Source organism: Pinus tabuliformis, chromosome 7 (assembly GCF_031772625.1).
Source record: "Pinus tabuliformis cultivar Carrire ecotype Pingquan chromosome 7, CPIR1, whole genome shotgun sequence".
Classification (NCBI taxonomy): domain Eukaryota; kingdom Viridiplantae; phylum Streptophyta; class Pinopsida; order Pinales; family Pinaceae; genus Pinus; species Pinus tabuliformis.
This window is the reverse complement of record NC_142293.1, coordinates 249,152,358-249,170,360: the sequence shown is the minus strand read 5'-3', so window position 1 is coordinate 249,170,360 and position 18,003 is coordinate 249,152,358. Positions and strand designations below refer to the sequence as shown.

Below are 18,003 nucleotides of genomic sequence, written 5' to 3'. Positions count from 1 at the left end.
TAATCTCAACTGGGGCTTTCTCTGAACTGACATGCATGAGTTATTTATGAGAGAATATTCAGTTATCTGGAGAACACTAGTTGCATGCATGCATGCATTAACTAATTGAACTCACAATTAGTTCCTCCAACTGTTTGGAACTAATTTAACTGGACTTAACTCAGTTAACTGAGCTAACTAATTACAACTCAAATACAACTCATCCTTATCTCCTTAATTAAGGGATAACTTCCTCAATCAAAGGGATAATTGTTGCATGTCTTCACAATGACTTCATGTTTGAATTTCTCCAACTAATTAACTCAAGATGAATTAATTAATTATTTTTCAAACAGCTAGTGAGACTAAATTCGAATTTTAATTCTCAATTTTAAATCAGGGACTAATTAAAATTGGAATCTATCCTGAAATACTATTTATAGCAATGCTATTTTTAGCATTTATATTTTTTTGCTATTTCCAACAGAGTTGGAGTATATCTTGAAATGCTATTTATAGCAATGCTATTTTTAGCATTTCTTGTTGCTATTTTCAACACTCCCTCTCAACAAGAAAGGCATTCAACTCGAACCCGATCTTGAACCTTTGGAATGTTCTGCATGCAACACTTCTCTCAAGTGTTGTTGCTCCAGCAACTCTAGGAACACAAAAAATATCCAACTTGAATCAGAATGATGCCTCTGTAATCAAAGTCTCTCACTGCTATTGCCTCTGTCGACTGAAAACTCTGCACCTTTGTGCCCTTCAGTATCTGACTGCTCTAGCCTCTGTCACTTTGATCTCTGATTGCATCAATCACACTGATTCTTCCTGTTGCATCCGTGTTGTTGCTGGTCCTATCTCCCAGCACTGCATCCACACTACACCTCCCCTCATCATGTTGCATCGTGCTGCCCACTGCGGCACTGCAACTCAGTTACTGAGAAGTAAGTAACTGATCTCCCAACTGACCTCCTTGTTGGGCTAGAAACACCCTCTGATGCTGAAGCTTCCTTTGCCGCTCCATCCGCATCTGTCTCTACCCACTCAGCCAGTCTTGCTACTCCTCGTCGGGGCTCCTGTAGCAAGGTCTAATCAAGGAGGTTGGGTACCTCAATGATCCTGCCCCTATTTCGGCCTTCTTGGGACTGTCACTCCACATCACCCCACCTCCGACCTGGAGATATGGATGCATGTGATCTCTCTGCCCACTTGGCTCGAAATTTCCCCCTACTGGAGGTCTTTGCATGAGTGGATGCCTCCACTTGGCTTTTCTAGTTGTGGCTGTTCCACAACCTCCTGAAGTTGCTTCACCAATTGTGGCTCTGCCACAATTGTCTGAGACTTTTTCTGGCGCTGCATGTTGAGAGGTAATGTACTCTCCCTCTCAACCACCAAGTCTCCATCAGTTGCCTTGCTCCTCAAGGCTTTGCATGCATCTTGAACCTCAAGAGCATACAGGTTCTTGACTCGTGAACCGATCTGCTTCACCTATCTTGTGGTGATGTGTCTAAGGAAAACCTTTCCCTTACTGAAGACTACATCATAGCCTTTGTCTTCCAGCATCGCGATCGATACCAAGTTCTTCTTCAGTCCTGGCACATACTTCACATATGTCAAGGTAATGCGAGCTCCATGCTCCCTCTAAAAAGAAACCGTGCCCACACTTGAAACACTATACTTTTCATCATTACCCATTGCTATGAGTATCTGAAGGTCTTTCTCCTCCAAGGTATTGAACAAACTCTTATCGCCAGTCATGTGGAATGAGGCTCCACTGTCAAGAAACCAACCACAACCCATCATCGATGAAACCATGCATGCGATGAGGGTAAAATCCAATTTGAACTGAGAGGCCAATGCCTCCCCTTCAGATCCTTCCTTGGATCCCATCTTGGATTTCTTCAATGGACAATTTGTTGCATAATGGCCCACCTCATGACAATGAAAGCATCGCACTTTCGATTTGTCAAACTTCTTCCCACCATGGGAAGAACTCGATTTGGGATGAGAAACCTTCTCCTTCCCTTTCTTTGCCTTACTCACTAAGGTGCAATTTTCTTCATCCTCCTTGGATGAAGAACCATCTCTAGTGCTTCTTCTTATCTCCTCCTGCATCAGATCCGACCAAAGTCGTTCCCAATCTGGCAGTTTCTCTCTTCCATTTACTGAGTCTTGGTAGCTATGCCAGCTCTTAGGAAGACCGAGGAGTGCAAGACTCACCATGTCATCATCGACAGTCGTGATCCATACACTTCCAAGCTCATCCCTGCAAGTGGTGAGCTTGTTCAGATATGTAGAGATCGTGTCGCCCTTTTCACACTTGATTTTCCGAAGCTTGTCTTTCAGCGCCAGCTTCCTCTGATTGCTGCTGTTCTGATATAGATCTTTCAATGTTTTCCACATTGAAAACGGTGTCTCCTTCCCATGGAGACTCGAGACTATGTGGTCTCGAACTCCCTCCAGAAGGATTCTCCTCGCTCTAGCCACACATTTCTTCCATTTCGCCAATTCTATAGCATTAGTTGCTGTTGGCTTGGGGACTTCTTGATCAATGAAGTCCTTCAAACCGTTGTCCTCTAACACTGCTTCCATGCGATCCTTCCAGGCTATATAATTCGAGCTGCCATCAAGGGCATACTCGAGCCTCAAACCATTGAATGCCATTGGTGAAATTTGAGATGTGATAAAAATTCGAATTCTATAATCAGGAACCTCAAGCTTCAAACTTCTCCCTTATTTGTATACTGTTCTTCGCTTTGATCACCTTTGCTCTGATACCATGTAGAAATTCCCACTCTAGATCACCTGATAATGCAATATACTAAAGCAAAATACTTGATCTACTTCTATAAACAAACTTGCGGAAGCTTAATCGATTACGAGCAAGATCAAATAGAACACATATAACAGATGAAGAAGAAACAATCACATATGAACACAGAAGAATACTCTAGGGAAAGCCTCAGCTAAAAACCCCGATCTTTGTATTATCACACAAGTGGAAATATGTCCGGATTACACAAAGCTTTAGCTCACAAGCTGTCCAGCTCTCAGTACAATCCCTCTGCTGCTCATAGATAGTCAAAGGCTTCTCACAAATCTTCTCCTCTGCCCTCCAAGCCTCCTATTTCCTTGCGTAGTTTCTCCTGGGGTCCAATGTTGCCACCTGTGTGAATTCACCTCTCACACAACTCACCAAACTCAGAAGTAACTGCGCAATCCTGAAGGAGATAATTCCTTCTGCATGGATGAGTTTCCTTTATAGGATAATTCCTCCAATTGATAGTACAATGTCCCTGTCTTTAATTTCAACTAGGTCTTTCTCTGGGCTGACATGCATGAGTTATTTATGAGAGAATATTCAGTTATCTGGAGAACACTAGTTGCATGCATGCATGCATTAACTGACTGAACTCACAATTATTCTCCAACCGTTTGGAACTAATTTAACTAGACTTAACTTAGTTAACTGAGCTAACTAATTACAATTCAAATACAACTCATCCTTATCTTCTTAATTAAGGGATAACGTCCTCAATCAAAGGGATAATTGTTGCATGTCTTCACAAAGACTTCATGTTTGAATTTCTCCAACTAATTAACTCAAAATGAATGAATTAATTATTTTTCAAACAACTAGTGACACTAAATTCGAATTTTAATTCTCAATTTTAATTCAGGGACTAATTAAAATTGGAATCTATCCTGAAATGCTATTTTTAGCATTTATATTTTTTTTGCTATTTCCAACAAAGTTGGAGTATATCCTAAAATGCTATTTATAGCAGTGCTATTTATAGCATTTCTTGTTGCTATTTTCAACATAATTATGCTTTTTCTTTTATTTTCTTTTGCATCAACCTCCGGACATCGTTCTAGGCCCGACCTAAGGTGTGGGCAAAGGGGAGGCGGTGGCTAACCCTTTGTGGGCCCAATGGAGGAATATGGACTTAGGTGGGAGGAATGATGAATGGGATTATAATGAGCGGAAGGGGGTGGTATATGTGGATCAGGGAGTGGGACCACGCAACCAAAATCGGGGTTTCCCATGTAGTACCATCCCTAAAGCCCAAAGGTTAGTAAAAGAGATCCCACGGGACTAGGGTCCAAGGTTAACATCCAAAAGAGACCTAGGGGACAAGAGCACAGACCTAGTCCACTCTTTCCACCAAATCCCCCCATTAATCCATGCCCAAGAGTTTCCATGATAAGTAAACTAAAATACTCAATCACCAAATGATAAGGCATACCTTTAGGTTTGGGAGGCCCACCTTCAAACATATGATCATGACAGATGGGTGAGGGACCACATGGTTGGCTCAAGTGGCGGAGAAATGGCACAATGAGCTAGATGGTGGCTGCAAGAGCTACTGGTTGCCAACTCAGGACCATTATGGAGAATTTTTTTCTCCTAGGGATTTCATCCATAAAAAGGTGGGTAACAGGTCCCATGACCTCCTTTACCTCATAGAGACACATGCCAACCCCATGCAGAGGCCACCTCTGATCCATGATTACCACTGGGCACGGTCTTATCTATAGGAAACAAGATTTAGTAGTGTTAGAGGATCCGAGGGAGTTGCATGTCTTATACAGGACTCCCTCCACAACATGGTTACTATGGTGTCATTAGATGAGCATGGAAATTTTTTGTGGGTCTGGTTCCATTAGAACAACCCCCGTCTCTAAGACAGCTACATTGCAGTTTGCTGCTTCTTCTGAATCTCATTGCACTTTGCATTACATAGTGAGTCCAAGGGAGACACTTTTCTCAATTGCTATGCAAAATTATTGGGTGATCATTCCTCTCGATGATTTCAATGCTCACACCTGAGATCTACAGGTACCCTTCCAAGATAGAGCCAAGGATACACTTTTCCTCTAGGAGTTAGAACTAGAGTTTGTGGGTCTTTATAGGAGTTTACAGGATAGGAATGGACCTCTCATAAGTTACAAGAGACACCTCTTTCAGTTGGGTGGAGCACATGGTTAATTGATCCTGAATGGGCTCTCTTGTTTCCTAAGTAAGTGCTATAGAAGAAATGAAGGACCTAGATACTCTCAAGACGGATGAACTTCATGGAATCCTCATTGCCTATGAGATGAGAAAAGGAAGCCCAAATTCCAAAGATGCAACATTTAAGGCCTCAAAATCAAAAAAGGGGAAGAATGGAATACCAATAGTGATGACTCTGATGTTGAATCCGAATTGGCGCAATTTGTATGCAGACTAAAGAAAGGATCTAAGCTAAAAGGTAAGTACCCTCTTATTTGTTTCAAATGTGGAAGAATATGTCATTATGTTGCAAAATGTCCTCTTAAGCATGATAGTGATGGTGAGGAAAATTCTAAAAGGATGGTATACAAAAAGAAATTGTTCAATAAGAAGAATTTCTTCTCTAAGCAAGATGAGTCTGATGAAGGTGAATTTGTAGTCATCAAAAAGAAATCAACTAATTAGTTCCCTCACCGCAAAGGAGGTAATGATGAATCAGATGGAGAAGATGACCATGCTGGAAGCCAAGAATTATTATTCATGGCATTCACAAATGATGATGATTCAAGTCTAGAAGGAAATGTAGATGAATTGTTAATGAGTGCCATTGAAGAAAATGAGAAATTACGAAATAAAATCATCTCTCTCCAGGTAGAAAACGAGGAAACAAAAAGAAGGGAAGAGCTCTTGAAAAATAAGCTAAAAGAAAAAGAAGAAATTTGTGAAGAACGTGAAGCCAAAATAGTATCTCTGAGGAAGGAATTGGAGCAAGTCAAAAAGGGTTGGGAAAGCTCTCAAATACTTGACATTATCTTAAATAATCAAAAACCTCAACATGACAAATCTGGGATAGGTTTTAAAGGAGAATCATCAAGTACTAAGAATAATGCGAAAAGCTATGTCGACATACTTTTCAGCAACCCAAAAGAAGAAAGATTATTTGATCAAAGGCCCATCTCAAATCCAAAGAATGAAGAGAGAGTAATTCCAAGGAAGAATGTTGATTCAAATCATGGCTATTACAACAGGTACAAAACTATCTTTTTTGGGCATTGTTTTTATTGTAAAAATTTTGGTCATCAAGCTAAACATTGCATGGCCCGTAAGAATGAAACACCAAAATTGAAGGATCAAACAAACAAACCATATGGCCTCAAAGGGCAAGGACAAATCAAGACCTACAACTCTTTTGATCCCTTGGCCAAATTTGATCCAATTTGCTCATTATGTAATGATAATGGACATAATGAACAAAATTGCCCCCTCAAAAGAAGAAAAGCAAAAAATGAGAATCCCAACATGGATAAATGTGGCCTAGCTCTATGTGCTCACAGTGATGAAAATCATTGGTTTGTGGATAGTGGGTGCTCCAGACATATGACAGGGGACAAAAGGAAGTTTGTCTCATTGAACAAAAAGGAAGGAAATGTATCCTTTGGAAGTGGATCTGCCAAAATTGCTGGAAAAGGAACTGTTACCCTTATTAATGGAAAAGGAAAGGCTCAAAATGCTTTGCTAGTAAACGGGCTCAAACACAATCTCCTGAGTGTTAGCCAAATCTGTGACCAAGGACATAATGTTGTCTTTAGCAGTAAAGATTGTGAAATAAGAAACTCTTCCTCAGGAGAACTTGTGGCGAAAGGAGTTAGAACATCAGATAATGTCTACATTCTGAACAAAATTCAAGAAGATAAATGTTACTTAAGTCAAACAGATGAAAGTTGGCTATGGCACAAGTGACTTGGACATACAAGTTTTGATAACTTGATCAATATCAACAAGATTAATGCAGTACGAGACATCCCAAAGTTATTCAAGCCAAATCAAGGAGTATGTGGTCCATGTCAACATGGAAAGCAAACTAGAACCAACCACAAGACCAAGGAGTTTTCTACATCAAAACCTTTGGAGATCATCCATGCTGATTTATGTGGACCAACTAGAACTCCGACACTCCAAGGAGAAAGGTACTTTGCTTTATTTGTTGATGACTATACTAGAATGATGTGGGTATATTTCATAAAATATAAATCCGAAGCATTTGAGTGTTTTAAGAATCTTAAAGCTCTTGTAGAAAATGAAAAGGATTCTAAGATTAAATGTCTTAGAACGGATAGAGGGGGAGAATTCACATCAAAAGAATTTGATGAATTCTGTAAAGTACATGGAATCGAAAGAGAACTCTCTGCTGCCAGAACACCTAAGCAAAATGGGGTAGTTGAAAGAAGAAACCGAACAGTTCAAGAAATGGCAAGAACAATGTTAATAGCAGTTGACTTGCAACCAAAATTCTAGAGAGAAGCAGTCGGGACAACTGTTTATACCTTGAATCGAACTCAACTAAGACCAAATAATGAGAAGACTTCTGATGAATTATGGAAAGGAAGACCTGCTTCGGTAAAATACTTCAAGATTTTTGGAAGCAAGTGCTTCATAAAAATCAATGATGGCTCACCAGGAAAATTTGATTCTCAGGTTGACGAAGGAATATTCCTTGTATATTCTACAAGGAGCAAAGCCTACATGTGCTACAATAACCGACTACAGAAAATAGTGGAAAGCATTGATGTGAAGATTGATGAAGATCTTCCAGAAAAAGAAATTGAAGATCATGAAGTTGACCCTCTCATTGAAGAAGAACTTGAAAAAGAGGAAAAAGATCAAGAAAAACACAAGGAAAACGAACCATCTCAAACCCCTTCAAAGATGAGGTTTCTCCAAAAACATAACCCAGAAGAGCAAATTATTGGCAATATAGATGAAGGTATACAAACCCAAAGAAGGATGACAAGTACACCAAAGAAAAATGATGTTGCTCTCCTATCTATGATAGAACCAGAAACATTTACTCAAGCAAGGATCGTCATTGGGTAAAAGCCATGGAAGAAGAAATGTCTCAAATCGAGAAGAATGAGACATGGGAGCTGGTACCTTGTCCAAAGGATAAAAATATAATTGGAACCAAGTGGGTGTTCAAAAAAAAAATGAATGAAGATGGACAAATCATCAGAAATAAGGCAAGGCTTGTTTGTAAAGGTTATTCACAAATTGAAGGAATTGACTTTGAAGAAACCTTTGCACCAGTAGCTCATGTGGAAGCTATAAGGATGTTCTTGGCATTTTCTTGCTCAAAAGGATTTAAAATCTATCAAATGGACGTAAAATCAACATTTCTGAATGGGGAACTCAAGGAAGAAGTCTACATGGAGCAACCAGAAGGGTTTAATCTAGCAGAAGGAAAAGACTTTGTTTGTAAGTTGAAAAAGGCATTATATGGGTTGAAACAAGCTCCTAGAGCTTGGTACGTAAGATTGGATCACTATCTACAACAACAAGGCTTCAACAAGGGGGTGGCAGGAAGTAATCTCTACATAAAGATGGATGAGGATAAGTTACTAGTCACTCTTGTCTATGTTGATGATTTGATTTTTGCTAGTAATAATAATGAGATGAGCCATGAGTTTGCTCAAAATATGTCAAAAGAGTTCGAGATGTCGATAATAGGAGAGTTATCTTACTTAATTGGACTGCAAGTATCTCAAACCATGGCAGGCATGTTCATATCTCAAGCAAAATATCTTAAAGACATGCTTAAAAGATATGGAATGGAAGATTGTGCACCCATGAGCACACCTATGACCACATATTGCAAATTAAGCAAAGATGATGACTCTCCTCCGGTAGATGCAACTCATTACAAGTCAATAATTGGAGCCCTCCTATACTTAACTGCAATGAGACCTAACATTATGCAAGTAGTAGGAATGGTGGGAAGATTTCAGTCAGCTCCTAAACAATCCCATTTGTTGGCTGTAAAAAGAATTCTCAGATACTTGAAAGGAACCCCTGATTTCGGTCTTTGGTACCCTAAGAGCTCAACTCTTATTGTGACTGCATACACCGATGCTGATTGGGCTGGAAGTGTCGATGATTGAAAAAGTACTAGTGGAAATGCATTCTTCCTGGGAGACTGTCTAGTATCTTGGCTCAACAAAAAACAAACATCCATATCACTATCTACAGCTGAAGCCGAGTATATAGCTGCTGCAGATTGTTGTACTCAAATATTATGGATGAAGGAAGCTCTGAAAGATGTCAACATAGGTACAAATCAACCAATCACCATCTATTGTGATAACACAAGTGCTATTAGTCTCAGCAAAAATCCAGTGATGCACTCAAAGACCAAACATATACCAATCAAGTATCATTTCCTTCGTGAACAAGTAGCTGAACAAAACATCATCTTGGAATATACCAATACTAAGGAGCAGATCGCTGATATTTTCACAAAACCTCTTCCGCGAGAAGCATTTGAATATCTTTGCCAAAAGATGGGTGTTATTTGTCTAGCATCACATTAAGTTGATTCATAAAGATGTTGCATGACAGGGGGAGCAGTTCGACAGGGGGAGTCCTTGTGCACTCCTTTGCCATTGATGTCAAAGGGGTAGAGAAGAAGAGTATTGCCATCAATGACAAAGGGGAAGATGGTTAATCTAGGTTGTCATTGATGTCAGTATAGCAATGTTTGTGATGGCAAATTCTTTGATACATGATTGCCTATTGATGCAAGGCAAAGGATTGTTATCACAATAGATGGTGATTGGTTGATTTGTACCTATGTTGACATCTTTCAGAGCTTCCTTCATCCTCATCTCCCCTTTATGTGTTTGAACCTCTCATACACCTTCTTTGACTCACTGCATCAGTCACACCCTTGCTACTGACAGAGTTATCTTACTTGCCTTTGTGTGACATCGCGGTCAAGGAATTACCTTACGACCCACTGCTGGGACTCCTACACCAAATGGTCTGAGGTCTGATTGCGACTTCTCACCGGGGAGATCCCCTTGACATGTTGGCGGGTCCAACACCGTCAACAAGTTAGGAGGATTTCTAGAAGTGACAGGGATGTTGTTTGTTCTAGGGTTGATGGTACACGTGCTCTCTGTATTAACCTTGGAGGATGCTGCATATTGAATTTTGTTTCGGGATGGGCATGCCGCATGTGCTTGTCTATTCAGAGGGAGCAACCTTGGATGCAACTATAGTGCTTGGCATCAGACAAGGTAAGTGATACAAGTTGTTGGGACAACTTGTGGGTGTATTTGAGGGGATCTTGGATACAGTGTCAATTTAGTTGCCGAGAGGGAGTAGGTGGCAAGGAAGAGTGATTCTTTAGGTACTGCCAGGCACCTCAACTGGTATGACATGACATTGTTGGATACTTAGGAGCAGGATCCTAGGGGCATGGTTTGATGTGAAAGGTTCTTAGCTCAGGTTTCAGATCGGGTAGTAGGATAGGCTTCAGTATCATAAGGAGCAACTACAAATTCTGAGATGGGCTTGGGGGATAGATCCAGGTGGAGGAGTTTCTTCCAGAAGTAATTCCCTTGCTAAGGAGTGTTGAGCTTTGTAGTGCAGAAGGTACTTCTAGTCTTGTGTCTTGACTAGAAGGACCTTGATTTGCCTCATTAGGAGTTTGCATTCGACATGCAGAGTGTGCAAGTAAGTTGCATACTTAGGAGCAAGATCCTAGGGGCATGGTTTGATGTGAAAGGTTCTCAGCTCAGGTTTTAGATCGGGCAGTAGGATAGGCTTCAGTATCATAAGGAGCAACTACAAATTCTGAGATGGGCTTGGGGGGTAGATCCAGGTGGAGGAGTTTCTTCCAAAAGTAATTCCCTTGCTAAGGAGTGTTGAGCTTTGTAGTGCAGAAGGTACTTCTAGTCTTGTGTCTTGACTAGAAGGACCTTGATTTGCCTCATTAGGAGTTTGCATTCGACATGCAGAGTGTGCAAGTGAGTTGCACACATGTTGATGTGTTGCGCATGTAAGGCAAGCTAAATTTATGACTTGTACTTGAGTTAAAGTAGAGAAAGCTAAAGATAGGATAGTTAACTAAAGTAATGTTAGTTATCTTCAGTTAACTTGACATCCTAATTTTGGCCTTCAATCTTAGCCTAGGAAAGTTATAAATTGAGCCTAATGTGAGGTGCTAAGACACATAACATTAGCACAAGATTGAGAGAGGATTCTCAGTGAGCATGTGCTGGGTCTGAGAAAGTGCAGCAAGGCTGGTGATCAATATTGTATTTTCTCAGCTGGGTCATTATCCTTGGTACAGGAGCCCAAGTAAGTTTTGTGATTAATTTATTAAAAAAGAACTGGTGATTGGGCAGAAATCTGTTTGTGTGTGTGTGATCAGATCGAGTAATTTTTTGCCTCTGCTATATATTTTGAGTTAGGAATCTAGCCGTGTATTCTTTCCGCTTAGTAATTGCTGGGAACTGAATACTGGGTGCTAGTTTTTGAAAGTCTAACCTTCTTCCTCATTTTCCAAATTATTCAATTACATCCAAAATAGACTCCCAAGACAAACTGAGTCTGTTTTTCAACAGTCCTATTTTCGCTAAATCTACTCATGTTTTTAGCGACTAAGTAACCCTCAGCCGAACTTCTTAACAAAACAGATCCCTTCTAGATTAAATTCGAATATTGCAAATAAAATAAAAACTTAAGGGATCCAACTCCCTTTGGTAAATGGAATTGATCTAAGGAGGTCAAATGATTTAACTGGGAGATGCTCCTGCATCACTAAGTAGGGATGTTAGGGTAGGACCCTAACCAATTTTGGAGCAACCCAAAATCTAACAGAAAGAAATATTGATTTTAATCAGCCCTCCCACTGTATTCGTGGAACCCCCTAAGAGTGGGAGAGCACTCAAGCCTTTGCATTCAAAGTCGCCGCAGCTGGAACCCTAGGTACAAGCATCTTCTGCCAATGCAGGATCACTGCTGTTTTGAGTGTCTATTGTGGAAATGAGTAGATCCCTGGCCGTGGGCAGGACAGAAGGAAGCTCTTCCTTCCTTCTTCCTATCAAGCCAACCTGTAGGAGAGGAGGGAAGTGCACTCTGAAGTGGACATTGGCAGAAAACCTAGCAGAGCTGGCTTTGATTCTGTCTCACCAAAAAACCTATAACTTGCTTTGCAACTCCTTTATTATCTATGCTAATCTTTTCTTCAAGCTTAGTTTTATATTTTAAATGCATGATAGCTCAGTTTCCTCTATCTCTATAAACTGAAATTTCCCTCTATCTGTGTTTAATACTATAGATATGTTATTGGCACTGATGATTCCAACTGCCATCTTTCTTTGGGGTCTAATGGCAGAACCAAGATGTTGATTGCCACTTCATTAGGGAGAAGATCCCGAGGTTGATCATCCAGATTCCAGCTACACATCTTTGACGTGAAGTCAAGAAAGGAAGAAAGAGCCTCTGATCAACAACATAGGGTGAATGTCATTGTATTTCAAAGCTAGAAAATGATATGAAATATTGAAACTGCATGGTGACTAATTTCATTATTTAAGGTGGCTCCCTTTTACATCTGATAGTATCAGCTTCCATACATGACTTGAGGAACTCTGTTAGCTGGTTTGACAAACCCCTAGGCTCTAGCATTGCATTGTATGATGTGATCTGGAGGCTGCACAGCATAACGCAGAGAGATGTGAGTGACACTGATGAGTAGTTTATTCTAAGGCTCATTAAAATTGTTTGTGCTCATAAAAGATGTAGTTATTCAATGTTCTGGTTTCGTTTTGCAATGACAGACGTGTTCTTTTATGACAGTTTTATCCTTTAGTGCAATGTTTGTCATTTGTGTAATTTATTAGAGAATTTGTCCTTTAGTGTGTCCCAGAAGATTGGTAACTCCATTCTAGGAAGTGGAAAACTATCTTTCTCGCACTTGTATAAAGTGTCATGATGATGAAAGGGTCATTTTTTTGTTAAAAGGCCCTCATTCTGATCTGAAGGACTTGATGTGTATGATATGCTTAGGCTGTGGTTTCTAAGGTAATGAAATTATGTGTTTATGGAGCAAGACCTGCCTCTTTGCATTTTTGTGGTGAAGATATGTCTTCTCATCTTGCTCCATCTCTGTGTCTCCACAGCTGAAACATGTCTATTTCCCATCTCTCTCTCTCTCTCTCTCTCTCTCTCCTTGGATAAGATCAATTTTGGTATCAAAGATCAGTTCAATTGAGTAACGACTGATAAAATCTCCCCAAACCACTAGGTGATTTAAGAGTTGATCAATCTTATCTTTTATGTTATTTTGACTTATAGCAGCAAGCACAATTCTTTTCACTTCTCTAAATATACCTGAATACAACTATCTAATTTAGCCAGTATCTTTGCCAATACAAGTTTTTTTCTTTTGGATGAACAGGTTGATGTGCAATTGCGCAATGAGGATTTGAGAATTGATACTTATCGATCAGGTGGAGCAGGAGGTCAACATGTAAATACAACGAGCAGTGCTGTTCGTGTCACTCACATTCCAACAGGCATTGTCGTAACCATTCAAGATGAGCGATCACAACACAAGGTAAGTGATCAATCTGATGCTTGCTCTTAAGGTTATATAAGACATCTCCAACATCCACTGATATCTAATACCTGCAATATAAGTGTCTAACAGACACAGAGTGAGAAAGTGGATTTAATGATCAAATTCCTTCATTAATGCCTGCAAGCTCAGAGATAATTTAAGGGACTTCAAAACTGTAGTTACAAATTGTATCAAAAATCATTGCAAAAGGTGATATTTTCAGGTTAAATAAAATCATCTAAACTCTAGCTTAATCATGCATTTTCATGTTGAACTGATGGAAACAAATTTGAAATTTACCCCAGTTGAAAATGAAAAAACATGCAAGAGAAGAAGAGAACCCCCAAAATACAGTAAACATATGGACATGGGAACACCCTCTCCCCAGTATGAAAAATATAGAAATATCAAGAAAAAACAGTGCATCTTTGTTTGTAATGTTTATTTTTTCATTTCATGAATTGAAACCTGTTCAATACACTTTTCAGCCATTTTATAAACTATTGTTTACTGGATTTATTTATTTTGGCTTGCTATAGAATGAATATCGATTTGCACCATCACGATTTTTTTTCTGTGATTCATGTATATCATATTTCTTGGGACCCAGACTCAGTACTTGTACTGTATATCCGTGCTCAAAAGCACTCACTTGTGAGTGGCTATTTTTTGTTTGTGGAGTGGGAAATTCAAGAGATTCTAATGTAATATGGAAATAAAATCATTCTGGTAGCAAATAGAAAAGTTCAATGCAACTTGTAATTCAAAACTCAATAATTTCATTGTTTTTTTGGTAAGATCTAGATTTCACCAAAACTGTCAGAGTAGTTTGAACTTTGAATAGCTGACATTTCGAATCACCTCTGGAACTCATCCTTAGAGCCCCTGGAAAGGAGAAAGTGAAAATCATATGATAAAAATTAATTTGGAAAGAACGTTACTTGAGCCTAAATTGATTCTTTGTTGTTATTTCTCGGCTTTAATGTTTTTTAATCTTTTGATCCTTTAAAATAGCTTAATAATTCAAATAAGAAAATAAATCTTTAAACTAAAAGAATATTTGCCAATCTAATGAAATAATCAAGTCATAAAATAGCTTGGTTGGTCAAAAGAATAAGAAAATAAATAAATGAATATTGTGAACATGTTTCTGTTAAGGAAACCTCTAGTACAAGCCTGGACTTTCCTGCCTGAATCCTTCATACTACGAGAGTCAGATGATCCAAATCCTTGAAGAAGAAACACGATCATACTGAGATTGTTCATACCCACCTGGTTAAGAAGCCACCTCATAAATAATAAATGATGAATGGAGATGTTACTTTCAACCTTTGGAAGGTTGATTCGTTGCAATTGCAAATACAACCCAGCTAATTTCTCCACCACTTTTGGACCATACGGAAGTCATTGAATTTCCTGGATATACACCAGAAAATCTGGGAATAGCTATGTGCCATTTAACATCTTGCATTCTTGACCGACATGGTGTTGACTCTTACATCCAAATATTGCCAAAACTGACTGTAGATGATACCTAGGCAAGTCGTGGGATTGGAGGAAGTCTCATTGCCCCCTTTTAACAGGGGATGTATCTGGGATGCTTCCTTGGGACAGAGGATGGCTTGGGAAGACTCGTGTTGGGGATGGGCAGGGATGTTTCCAAGGCGTTTTCCCATCCCTGATCTGTAGGAAAGTCTGAGGATGTGTCTTGGATGCCTTGGGGCAAATCCCTTGTGAAACACTGGCCTAAACATAGATCTTGAAGGATACCTTTCTAAGTTTGGTAACATTCTTTTCATTTGGATGCTATTATAATTTATAATAATACTGTATTGTTTAACATCTTGATGTTTGCACATATGGTGCAACATTTATCATCCATATCTGTTCCGAACAATGATCTTAGCACTCTTTACTGCTGCTGACTTTATCAGAACAAAGCTAAAGCACTGAAAGTTCTATGTGCGAAACTTTATGAAATGGAAAGACAGAGACTCCATTCCAGCCGGTCTAAGCTCCGTTCTGAACAAGTAAGCAGTAAGTAGAGGATTTTCTGTACCTGTCAATATTTTCTGTTGATCATGTATATAATTTGTGGTCTTTCCTACTGTGTATGCTGCTTTTATTATTATGAAATCTGGACATTTTTCTGCTTTTGATCACTCCTGTCAACAGATTGGCAGTGGAGACAGGTCAGAGCGGATCCGGACATATAATTACCCCCAAGGCCGGGTAACTGATCATAGAGTTGGGATAACTTATCATTCGATAGAAGATATCGTGCAGGGTGAAAGCTTGGATATTTTCTTCGATGCTCTTATTCTGAAACAGGAAATGGATGCAATTTCTTCGTTCAGTGATACCTCCTGATATTGCAATTGCTTCTTGGAATCATCAGAAATGGTCTTATTACATCCAGGTTTTTTAAACAAGTGATAGATATGGTGCACAGCAGACCTATGTTGAACAGATTGTATGGGTCAATTTCTGAGGCGCAGAGAATGTTTTTCATTGTAAGTACCATTGCATTGATCATTAAATATGTCTTCTAGTCTCTAGATTAGGTTAATCTACCATGAAAATATTATGCCAGTTGAGAGTCGAGACACTGCAAGTTTTCTTAGACCAGCATTGTTAAATTGCGTATCTCATAGGTGAGTTGTCGATACCAGTTACAACTCTATTCTTACTTTGTATCAGCATATGGATAGTTAGTTGAACTTGTTATTGTAACTTTGCTTTCTTCATGTCATGGACAAGAAAACAGATGCTTCATGTACAAACTGGAAATGTCAGAGGCCTTGAATGTTCCAGTCTGCCAGGAACAATGAAAAAATACCACGTTTCTCCATGCACTTGTGTCTAATTTGCATGATAAATGCAACTGTTGCAAGTTTATGCTTTTTCACCATATTATTGTAACTGGCTCTGTTACTGGAAACTTGACCCCAAGGAGCTGGAAACGAGTTTTGAAAATGTTTCCTCATCCGAAATGGTTGAAATGATTCAGTGGCTGTTCAGATTTTCAAAATGTTGTATTGACCTTTTCTACCACTGTTTTGGCCAGCGGATTGGCCGTTTCAGCAGGCATTTGGGTTAGTGAAATGCAAAAAGTCATGAAAAAAAGATTTACCAATTTCTTGCAAATCAATTTATGAACAGAAGGTTGGGACCTCTCCTAATGATAATTCCTTTTCTGGCTTTATTTTCTAAATTTGAAATTCATGAATGGTATTTTGAAATTTTTGTCTCCTGGTTAATGTGTGGATTTATTTTACGTATACCATCTGTATGGTTTTCTGAATTTTTTAAAAATTGATGTATCGATTTCAAATACCTTATCCATATCGATGCAACTTAGCTAGTAGGAAATGAAAGCTTTTACTTTTCATATGAAAATGCACACCTTACTGTTATTGATGAACTGAATGGAAGATTTATAGAGGTCCGTTTTGGGTTGAAGCATTAGCCTGACTTTGGTACATGGACAAAACTAAATCTTGGAGCTAGCTGCGTTTAGAAAAGAGACATGTTATAATCTTAGAAGTCATGCAACTGATGCCAACAACTTCTCAACAACTATAATTTACAGTTGATGTTACGTCTAAATTATGTCCTTTTGTCATCTAGTCCAGGACATGCCATTTATAGGATAAAGTACTAGTTTGCAGGCAATTTGTGATCTCAAATATTACAGGATGGTATAGGTTTACGCCCCATTTTATGCCAGAAACATTTATATGTTCAATGGAATCTTCAGCTCTTCACATTCAAACAGTCACACAGAAAGTCATTAGGTCTTTTGCTAGTGACATTGTTCAGTAAGTATTGTATATTGCTTTGGCACCATTCAATGGTGTAATTACATTTTCTTAGAAGTTCAATATTATAACAATAGAGAAGAAGATCCAGGACATAGGATTTTAATAGGAGTGGGGCAGTTTTGGTGGTCTCTCAATGGCACAGGGAAAGAATCTTTGGAATGTGTAGATGGTAATAAAAAAATGACATAAGATAGATCACAAATTCATAGAAAGTATTCAAAATGTACGATAAAATACACATTCATCCTTCAACTTAACAATGAAACCTTCACAGTTCAAGACTAGTATCATTACTCTCAAAAATGCATTACATCAGTTCAGCTTGCATTGTTACTGAGGCTTACGGATTACCTCATATAATCTCTTTGCTACTTGGGCACCAGGGAGAAACTATTGATGTGCGAGAACTTACAAAAGATTCCAAAGCCTTACTCTACTATAACTGTTTTGTTTCTTTTTACTAGACATGTCCTCCCAATGCCATTTCATCCAGAAGTTTTCCTCTTATTGCTTGTGAAGTTTTTTATCTCCACTATCCTTGCATAGTTTAAAAAGAAGAAAAGCTATTTTCCTTCAAAAAAAACTTAAAGACGAAGAACGTCTTACACTACCTAATGGTTGTAGATATTTATGAGTAATGTTGCATTCGGTTTCACGACATTGGACTGATTGGAGCAAGGCTCAGATTATCCCACAGTGCTATCTTTTCCCATAATCTTATCATCATTACCTTCGTGACTACTTTGCAATGATGGGTCTACATATAAATTAATGGACTAATCGCTAAAATAATGGAT

At 38.9% G+C, this 18,003-nt stretch overlaps 1 protein-coding gene across 1 annotated transcript in view; it reads left to right on the top strand.

Annotated features, from left to right (window-relative positions):
- Nucleotides 1–16,587, top strand: part of LOC149246778 (peptide chain release factor 1, mitochondrial-like) — a 259,495-nt gene extending 242,908 nt beyond the window's left edge. Inside the window, exons 9-11 of the mRNA XM_089458024.1 lie at nt 13,221–13,379; nt 15,317–15,412; nt 15,558–16,587. Coding sequence (XP_089314150.1) covers nt 13,221–13,379; nt 15,317–15,412; nt 15,558–15,752 — 450 coding nt within the window. The 3' untranslated portion in view covers nt 15,753–16,587. The remainder of the gene's footprint in view (nt 1–13,220; nt 13,380–15,316; nt 15,413–15,557) is intronic.
- Nucleotides 16,588–18,003: the final 1,416 nt, after the last annotated feature.